The 11,160-nt window shown below is 34.4% G+C and overlaps 1 protein-coding gene across 1 annotated transcript; it reads left to right on the forward strand.

Moving 5' to 3' along the window:
- Positions 1 to 10,330: 10,330 nt before the first annotated feature.
- On the forward strand, positions 10,331 to 10,783 carry LOC109339045 (probable E3 ubiquitin-protein ligase XERICO). The gene has a single exon (XM_019576407.1). The coding sequence runs from the start codon at positions 10,331 to 10,333 to the stop codon at positions 10,781 to 10,783; it is 453 nt and encodes a 150-aa protein (XP_019431952.1).
- Positions 10,784 to 11,160: the final 377 nt, after the last annotated feature.

The raw sequence follows: 11,160 nt of genomic DNA on the forward strand, positions 1-11,160 counted from the left end.
GTAATAACTTGTATAAATGAATCAAAAAAGATACAAAATAGTTTAAGAAATTACACCATAGTCCAAACATTTAGGAGCATTAGCCATCCAAAGATTGGATGCTTTTGGTTCTAAATGATGATACAAAATCAAGTTTTTGCACATCATTTGCCAACTCCATTCTCTCCGAATTTCTATGAAAAAACACTCTAAATAGCCTAAGAAAGTGTGGAACTAAAATGGTATGTACAATGATGAAAAAGTGATGTAAATGTGTGGAGACAAGGTATCCTTTTATAGAAAAACATATGAGGTGCTTATCCTCTTTATTTGTGTGTGTAGCACCTTGCTTGGTTTTGTTTGGGGAAGTTCGCCCATGTGCTAAGTTGTTGGTCAGCAATGTAGCCTCCTCCTAGATGGTTAGCCTATTATGGGTTAGGCCAAGTAGCTTACACACATAACGAATGAGCTTCCCATGCATGGTGACACCTCCTACTTGGTTTGTCTTTGCTTGTGTCATGTATGAAGTCATGATTAGCTTTGTTTCCTTATCTCCTAAGTTTAGGTTGGCTGGTTGCTTGGCATACTTAGCATGATTCCTTCAAGTCAAGGTAAGCTTGGCGCCTAGCTTGGTTTCTTCAAGGCAAGGTAAGCTTCATTTCTTCTAGCCGAAGCAATCTTAAGTTAAGCTTGGATGGTTACTTGGCACGCCTAGCATGATTACTTCAAGGCAAGGTAAGCTTGTTTGGTTGCTTGGCAAGCCTACCTTGGTTTCTTCAAGGTAAGGTAAGCTTCCTTTCTTCAAGCCGAAACAGTCTTAAGTTAAGCTTGGAGCGCCTAGCATGAATCCTTCAAGGCAAAGTAAGCTTGTTTGGTTGTTTGGCACACCAAGCTTGGTTTCTTCAAGGCAAGTTAAGCTTCATTTCATCGAGTCGTGCCAATTGTTTTCAGTAAACAAGTTAAGTGCATCACATGCCATGTTTGGCTTATTTTTTTGATCAATTCTTTTTGTGCTTGTGGATTGGCTATCTTTTAAGTATTTCGTGTGGATACTTTTTCCTACGAAATTCAGAAAGGACTTGGACACAAGGCGATCAAAAATTATATTATTTAAGTAGACAAAATTTATGTAAAAAGTGAGTTATAGGTTGAGTTTTAAGCATTATTAATCAAGATAAATTCCATAAAAAGTTATAGAAAAGTAGTACATTTTGGAACTTATCACTTCTCCACTGTAAATAGGGGTTCTTCCCCTTAATGAAGTTTACTTATGCACTTAACTCTTTGAACTCTCTTACTTACTCTTTCATTATATTTCTTATTTACTATTATGTGATATTCTACTTATCTCTGTCATTTACTAAGTTGATCGTCGGAGAACATTTTCATCTACCTCCCCTGGCGGGTTCTAACATCCCACATACTAGAAGATCTCAACAGATTTTTACTATTCAGATTCACCTTCTCAAGACCGAAGAACATTGGTGTTATCTATGGCTTACCTACACCATGATACCACCAACAAGCAATAAGGTAATTTTCACTCATAGGGACTTACTCAGTAGACCATCAACACTATCTTCGGAGGTTTCATGGCAGGCGACATATCCCAGTTCGCATAGAAGAGGCATCTTCGACAAATCATGTAGGTAATGGCCAGACCGAACAACTAGTCATTGGTAGGCGAAAGTCAAGCCCCTATGATATCTTTCAATGATGGCGACTATGAGGGGGTTATTCATGGACACACCCACTAGTCATTATAGCAAAGCTAAACAATAGAAAGGTGGGACAAGTATTGATCAACCAAGGGAGCTCCACTAACATTATGTTTCAAGGGTTGTTCAACTAAATGGGTGTTGGAAGCACATAATTGCTGCCCTACAAAGGTCAGGTAATTAACTTTACAGAGCAAGGTGTTGCGCCAAAAGGCTATATGGAAGTCTACTTAACAATTTGTGAGCAAACCCTCTCCCGGATAGTGAAAGACAAGTTTTTGACCATTTATAGACTAGTCAATTTTAAATAAAACTAATCAATTTTAAATAAAAGTATTCAATTTTAGATTGATATTTACGTAGTCTTGATGTCTTTATTGCACCTAGTGATACATAGGAGCAAGATAAACTCTTATGAGACAGAAAACAAAATATTTTGTTTTTATAAATAATATTTTAAGGGTATAAAAGTTCATGTTGTTAGTCAGTACACCATTTTATTACTCACGGATGAGGTGCTAACACCTTTCGTGATCCATAATCAACCTCAATCTCAGAACTTTCGACTCTATGTTTTAACCGTAAAGAATGTAATACTCCAAATATTTTAGGAAGGATCGAAATGGAGTTCAACTTCTTTGTACGTCAGAAAGTCAGTATTCAACCGACAATTCAATCTTAATGTGAATGTTGACATCATTGTATAAGTATGGAATTACAAGCTTGCCATTGGCTTGTGTTGACACCAAGGCATTTTAGTTTTTTTTTTGGAACAAAAAACAATCTATTACCAAAACATATAATTACAACTGATCAATAGATCCAGGTAAATAAACTAGGAGGCTAATATAATATCACAGATCGCCTAGAGTCAAGATTAGTATAATACAAATTTAGTTTAGCATTGATATTAGTCCTAGTACAAATGATGCCAACAATGGTAGAATCAATTTGATCATTGATAGAACGTCCCTTAAAAATACAGAGATTTCTCATATTCTAGATTTCATACATAGTCTCTATAATAGCACACTTCAACATCTTGCTTTTGTTGCTCTTACCTTTAATCTCACGGATAATCCATGTCATTTCTTCCAACCAACTTCTAGGAGTATGGTTTTGTTTCAGCCAGTTGAGGACATAAGTCCATGTAGTTGAAGAGATGGGACACAAAAAGAATAAATGATCGGTTGTCTCTTCGTTTCCATACAAAATGCACTTTCCATCAGTGTTTACACCGAATTTGAGTAATCTATTTTTTGTGGGCAGCCCTTGTTGACATCCAAGCCAAAGTGTAAACTGAGCTCTTGGTCTAGCCAAGTTATCATAGAAAAGTATACTACAATGGACTCTTTGTTTTTTGGCCTCTAAGTTCCATGTATATACATTTTGCGCTGAATGTAGCAAAAGTAGTAGTTTGTGCAGATTGTATCCAGTACTGTTTGGGCAGATTTCTGCAATTCATTATAGCTTTCAAGATCTAGGAGCTATTTATGCTTGGTTGACACTCATCAATACTTGTGCCTTTCATATAATATGTGTGGATCCATCTGACCTATAGTTTGTCAGGTTTAGAAGCTAGGTTCCAAAGGAGTTTAGCCATGGTGGCCATGTTCTAGTCCACTAGGGCAGTGATGTTTAAACCTCCAACCTGCTTTGGGTCACAAACATGGTCCCAAGCCACTGGAGCCTTCTTGATGTTATCTTCCTTACCACTCCAGAGGAAGGTTCTACACTTGGTTTCAATGTGACGTAAGATCGTTTTTGGTAAAGGAAAGACTTGTATCCAATAGTTTGTGATAGAGAATAGAACACTTCTAATAAGATGAAGTCTACTTGCATAACTGAGTAATCAAGTACTACAATGCCTCAGTCTCAAGGTGATCTTTTCAATCAAGGGAAAGCATTGATTTATAGTGAGTTTCTTGATGTCTAAAGGGACACCAAGGTACTTGAAGGGTAAAGAACCTTTGTTGAAACTAATGGATGCTTGTATAGTAACTTGAGTTAGTACATCAACCCCTCTAAATTAGACCTTACATTTAGCCGGGCTAGCTTTAAACCAGTGCAATTGGAGAATTTCGTGAACTTAGTCATCATTAGAGAAACAGAAGTTGGGTCTTCTCTGCTAAATAACAAAAGGTCATCTTCAAAACAAAGATTTGTGATACTTAAGATTTCACATTTACGATGAAAATTAAAGTTGTGGTCTTCTTCTAATTCTTGAAGTACTCTATGCAAGTATTACATGACTAGTACAAATAGAAGGGGTGAGATGAGATCACTTTATCTCAGCCCTCTTTTAGCCTTGAGAACAGTTGTGGGGGTGCCATTCGTAGAGTATCTTTAAGAAATAGTGCTAACACAAAGCATGGTCCATCTCACAAATCGATGAGGGAAACCCAATTCAATCATAATACTTTCAAGAGCATCACATTCCAGAGTATCATAAGCTTTTTGGATGTCCATTTCGATCATACATCTAGGGGAGATACCCTTTATGCCATACCCTCTAACTAGTTCCTGGGCTAATATAATGTTGTCATGGATGACCTTTCCTGGAATGAAAGCAGATTGGCTATCATCCACTAGGTGCCCAATAACTTTAGCTAGTCTTCTAGTTAGAATTTTGGAGATAATTTTGTAAATGGTTGTGCAGCAAGAAATGGGTTTCATGTCCTTCATGGTGTTTGCATCATTATGTTTTGGCAACAGAGTCACTAGGGTGCAGTTAATGGCAGGGTATAGTTTTTCCTCAAGAAAGAATTCTTGAATGGCTCTGATTACATCATCTTTGATTATGGACCATGCTGATTTAAATAAATGGGAGATATAACCATCAATACATGGGGCTTTGTTGTCATCAATACTCTACAAGGCATCCTAGACTTCCACCTTAGTGACCATGTGAGTTAGGGTAGAGGCCAAATCTTTATTGAGACTCTTCCCTTTTCTCAAAGCTATCAAGTTCACCCATGTTCTGTAACTTGAGCAGCTGCCTATGAGGTCTTTGTAGAAGGAAAGAACTTCTTGTTCCACCTCTTTCTGAGTATAAATTGGTGTACCCTCTAAAGTTGTGAGCCTGTAAATTCCTTTTTCCTTGATTTATCTTTAACAGTTGCATGAATGAAGGATTTATTACCATCACCAAGTTGCAGCCATTTGATTTTGGATTTTTGTTTAAGAAAATGTTCCTCAAGTGTATGAGGTTGTGTGTACTCCTTCACTTCCACCAGTAGAGTAGGGTTGAATTTATCCCCTTGTAGATAGAGTTGTGTCTTGGCTAGCTTCTCCCTTGCTACATGAATCTGATTAATTATAGCATGGTGTTTTTTCCCCAAAATTCTAAGATGGGGTTGTAATCTCTTGAGTTTAGACCAAAGGTAGTACATAGGATTACCATGGTCTGCAATATCCCAATTCATCTTGACACAACTCATGAACTCATCCTCAATAGTGAGATAGTTAAGGAATCTGAACATGTGAGGTTGAGATTTTTTCATTGTTGTTGATTGTATCATGATAGGGAGCATGGTCTGAAATTCCAGGAGTTAAAATCTCCACTCAGATATCGTGATACTTTTGGAACCAAGCCACATTGCAAATTTCTCTATCAATTCTGGAGTAGATAGTGCCATCGGTGTGTTTGTTTTACCATATGAAGTGAGGTCCATGGGTTTCCACCTCATAAAGTCCCACGGTGTGCATCATATCTTCCATATTATAGAATTCACTATATTGGACCTGATTGCCTCCACTCATATCCTGAACACTTAGCACATTATTAAAATCCCCAACTATCATCTAAGGGTCAACCATGCCATACGATAATTGAGTAATATCATGCCAAAGAATTTTTCTTTTTTCAAGTTGGTTATGATCATAGATAGCAGTTAGCCAACAATAAAAGGTTTGATCAAAATTATCCACCCTAAGGTGCATCATTTGATCAGAAGCTAGGACAAGATTTACCTTCACTCTTCTAGGGTCCCAAAGGCACCAAATTCTGCCATTATCATGGCTTGTGTAGTTGTCCAGATAGTTCCAATGCATGTCAAAACCTCTTCTTACCTTATCAACATTTGTACTTCTCACTTGAGTTTCTAGAAGTAGTGATATGGAGACATTCAAATACTTGAGACAGGCGGTAATCTTACGATGCCTCTCCACATTATTTAGCTCCCTTACATTCTATGATACAATCATGAAACTTTCTCATAGTCCCCTATTGATTTATCCTCAAATATTAGGGGGGGGGGGCATAATCATTATGACATGATAGATCAAATGTAGCCTTAGCATCCTTAGGTTGAGGTGATTTCACACTATTTTTTCTCCCATTGCCAACTGTGATCCAAGTTTGGTCCTGAGGGATTTGGTTACTATCCTCTTTTCCATTATCCACTTCCTTATCATTAGCCTTACTTGTGGGAGTCTTCTTTATCCAGAGTTGTTATTTTGTAGGAGGTTTTGCTTTCCTCTTCTCCTTCTTCTTTTTTGCACAGTCATGCCCAATTGTTAAGCATTGTTCACAGTATTGGGGCTTCCATTCATATTCAATCTTTCTTCCAAGGTTGTCTTTGATCATAATGCATTCTTTCATTTTGGAAGTCACATCAACCTCAACCAGGACTCAGGCATAGGTTACTCGAAGCTTTTTTGTTGTGCATTCATTTGTTACCACTAGTTTACCAATAGGAATTGTGATTTTTGAGATATTTTTCTCTCCCCATAGGTGCAATGGCAGTTGTGGCAATTTGATCCATATTGGTAAGATTTTGAGTAAGTCCTCTTTCAATTCAAAGTTTAGTGTCCATTGCTTTAAATACATGGGGAACCCATAAATGGAGTATGGACCTTTTGCCAGAACTTCATCTCTATCTTGTCCAAATTTGAAGCGTATTAGGAAGTAACCATTTTCATTATAGTATAAGTCTAGAAGGGCAATAAACTTTCATACCTTTTCCATGAAGGATTTCACTACATTCATTGTAGGTTCTCCCCTAGAGCATACATTATCAAGGCATCCTCCCAGAATTGCCTTTCTGTTGCCACGTCTTCTTCTTCTATTTGTATTTCTATATCTCCATCAATTATTGTTGGAGGTACAAATCTGATTGTGAGGCCTTTTTTAGGATTTCTGTTACCCTTAATGATATCAACCCCCGGTTGTTGGCACCCTTTTGGTTTGTCTTCCCTCTGAGTGGGACTGCTTACCAATGGTGTTTGGGTAGGATTTGGATCCAATGCATCTTGTTTCTCTTGTAAAATTTGTTCTACTTCCTTTGTGTCAGATTCTTGCGTGAAGGGTACCATGAGATTTGATGTCGCTGCCTTCTTTGGCCGACCAAAACGTCTCTTCGTCATCGAAACCCTAAATCGCTTTCATCGTCTCTTTGTGAAATAATTATTAACCTTATTCTAATTACCCGAATTTACTCATTTTTAGGCATTTTAGTTTTTTTTTTACATGAAACCCATACTAACACAAAAAGATTATAAACAGAAAATTCATAATTTAAAAAACAAATCTACAAATTTCAAAATAATTCCCTTAAGTTAAAACTAAGTAAAATCTATTAAATATATATTAAATAGAATTGAAAATTGACAAACAGTAAATAAAATTTCATCATTAAAAAATATTTCTAAATCATAGTATATTTCTCAAATGATATTTTGATGTTCTTAAAAATATTTTTATTTGCAAGATAATATAACCCTGATCAAAACACAAAATAATCCTTTTTAATGAATTATCTTATAAAATACATTTAATTTACCATACTATTAGTAACTTTGAGATATCATATGGATTTTCTAGAGTTTACAATTGTTTTGTTGATGATCCAAAACATGATAAAAACATTATAAAAAATGATTGAGAGAAATAGTTCAAACTATATAGTTTTTGTCAATAAGATATTGATCTAGTGGTATAAGATTATACTAGATTTTAAAAAAGACCAAAATGTCAAAGATCTGATATCTATGAGCCACACTTGTTGAGAGAGATAATCATGCATGTTGAAAGATATTAGTTCATTATCCATAGGTGAAGGATAACCTTGGTAGTAAAAAAAACTATATAACTTTACTGAAAATTGTTATAAACTAAACATATATTTTTTTGGATGTAATTATTATAGGTAAAAATATCACTATTTTTTTTACCAAGATTTGAGCCGAGCATAAAACAATTGTTTTCCACAAAGTTTTAGAATGTTTTCAAAAAAGTTGTATTGATAATAACACAAAATGATTAAAAACCGAAAAAAAAAATCAATTTTAAAAAATCTAAAAATTCAAACTAAATCCATTATGTTAAAATATGCCTTCAAGATATTTTCCGGATTTTATGTGATCTAGAAATGATTTTCCATCATTACATTTGTCTTTTAAACTCTATTGAAAATAGATTAAAGAAATACTGAAAATTTAGAAACAATATATAAAATTTCATCAGTAATAAAATATCTTTATATCAGAGAAGACTTTCAAATGATAGTTGCTGTTCATACTTTTTAATTATTTTTAAAAGTTACCTTGATCTGAACGCAAAATAATCATTTTTAATGAATTATGTTGGAAAATTCACACACGCTTAAATTACCATAACTAAGCTAGATGTAACTTTTTGGATACTATCAAAAATATTCTCTCACCTTATGGATAAGAAAGTAATTTTTTTCGGGATTTATGGTTTTCTCTCTCAGTAAGTGTCACTCACAGGAATCAAACACTTAACATTTTGATCATCTAGATAATCTTACACTACTAAACTAACTTAGTTTATAATTGTTTTGTGGATGGTCGAAAATATATAAAAAGTTCAATTATAAAAAATGATTAAAGAATTTAAAGAAATAGTTAAAACAATATAGCTTTCACTAAAAATATTATAAACAAACACATATTTTAAATAACATTTTATATTTGAGTTTAAAATCGGTGCACGACAGTGTAAAGTTTTTTAGTGACAGTCAATGGTGTATTACTTTTATTTGAGAGTCAATAGTGGTTAACAAATCAATGGTGGATGATTTACTGACAGCGTAAAAAACATTTACACTAACTGTTAGTGTATACATATTAAATCCGTTATATTTTTTGGATGTAATTATTTTTCACAAACTTTTAAAATATGCTTAAAATTCTCGTATTGATATATTAAATTATTCTATATTTAATATCATCTCTTAAAATGTATATTTATCCTGACTTAATCTTCGCAAACAATTCCAAATTTCTTCTAATCAGAAATTAAAGATTTAGGAAAAAATTGGGATTAAGTCAGAAACTAAAATAAAATTGCATGGGGATTAAACTAGTTTTCAAACAAAAAAGCTATCACTAACAAAGGTGTTGATAGTTAGTGATGTAAAACCCAGCTAAATCACATTCAAACTTGATTATTTCTTTATTAAAAATGGTGATAGGATATTCTTTGGCTATCAAAATGTACTAAACCTGCAGAAAACACAAGAATCACTTAACCATGGTTAAGAGCTTAGGTAACCAAGAGATAAAGTCAGGATAAAATTTGCATCAACAACCCCGTAATGTGAAACTCAATCCACTTAAGAAGCTATTTCAATCCATGACCCATAACTTTAGTCTTCAATTTCTCGCTCTGTAAGTCCCAAAAATGTAAAATTTATTTTTTTTATCTTCAGGTTCTGTGATTTTCCCTTCTGTGTCATCTAAACATGTTTCTATAAATAGTAGATCCTTAATTATTTATCTTGTTCTGTGAATATGTTATTCTCTTATGATTCTGTCTTATTTTGTAATTTTATCCAAGTTTTTTTTGTTGGTAGATCTTGTTTATGTAAAAGCAACTCTAGTTCATCAATTTGATATTGTTTAATCAATTTGCAATATGATATTTTTGACATCAAATTATAAGATGCTTGCGTTTTCAGAAAATTGTTCAAGTGTATTGTCTCATTCTCTTTGGTTTCTATCTCTTGAAACACAGAGCTTGCATGTTCTTTCTTTTAACTCTTTTTTAAAGATAGAGGTGCCTTTCGATCCATGTAGCCGACTCATGAGATTAAAACTGGATTGTTGTTGTATTGTGAAAATTGTTGGCCTTCTAATTTTGGCTTGTGGGGCTTTAGGTTCTCACCTAAGCTTTCTTTCTAAGTAGCTGCTATAGAGACAATTTTTGTTGGGTCTTAGGATATGCAATTAGATGTTTTTTTCCGTGGAAATTGTGTTCCTATTTCCTTATCCAAGTTATAGGTTTCTTGCAAATTGTAATTTAATTCTCTTGTATCCACTTTTTTTTTTGCTGATAATTTGTAAAATCAGATATTGCAATATATAACTACTAACTAATAAACCAAAGGAAAGCACCTACTTTATCTAATTGATCAATCAATTCAGTTTAAGATTGCTTATTCAACAGCTTATTTATTTTGTTTCAGCATCGGTTAATTAGTTGATGTGTTTACAGGTAAGATTTCAAGAAGTGACTAAAAAAGCACCCATTGATGAAATTGACAGAGCAATTCTGATTTCTGGTTCAAAGATAAATTATTATCGAGCTTCGGTCACAACGGTTGCAGCAAACTTGTATCAGTAGTTTGACATCCCTGAACTAATTCTTGATCTAAGCGTTGATCAAAATGGGCTTGTCAAGTCTCCCAGCACCATCCGAAGGAGTGTTATGTATACTTCTTGTAAATACGGTCTCATCTATATCCCTATTTAAAGGCATTGTTAGGACAATCCTACATATAGTTGGTATTGATGTTTCATCCTCCTCTCCAAATACCTCCCAAAACCCACCTGAGTCATTTGAACTCCATCTCAGTCCCTTGGATGGTTTCATTGAAGAGTTTAGAAGCAAGACGCCATCACGTAGTTTTGACAGTGTGTGTGGCTGTGATCATCAACCTGAACATGACTGCACTGTCTGCCTCACAGAATTTGAACCGAAATCGGAGATAAACCGCTTACCTTGTGGCCATATCTTCCATAAAGTATGCTTGGAGAAGTGGTTAGACTACTGGAACATTACATGCCCACTTTGCAGGACTCCCTTAATGCCTGAAGATGATAGATCTTGCCTTTGGTAAGCAATGGATGAGTGAGTATGCAATTAAGAAAGAGGTGTTCTTGTACAATATGTATAGTGTGTACATATTTGTGTGACTTTTGAATTTTGATGTTCATGTTTCTAACTTTTTTTTAATCTTTTTATAACCCTTTGCTTTTATGATGTAGAACTAGTGAAGGGTTTTAGTGTTACTTTGTTTTGCTGTCTCCGGTGTTTACCACCAGTGAGATGAGGGATATACATGTTAATCATGTTTGTTCCCCTATTGGAAGTTTGATCCTGCAATGGAAGGTTAAGTTATAGAAATCCTTTTCTTTTTTTCCAATACTTTCATCACCATGTATATGTATCCTTTTATTGTCCTTATAATCAGCTTGTGGATAGATGGTTTTGGCA

This window comes from Lupinus angustifolius, unplaced genomic scaffold (assembly GCF_001865875.1).
Source record: "Lupinus angustifolius cultivar Tanjil unplaced genomic scaffold, LupAngTanjil_v1.0 Scaffold_51_154, whole genome shotgun sequence".
NCBI classification, from domain to species: Eukaryota; Viridiplantae; Streptophyta; class Magnoliopsida; order Fabales; family Fabaceae; genus Lupinus; species Lupinus angustifolius.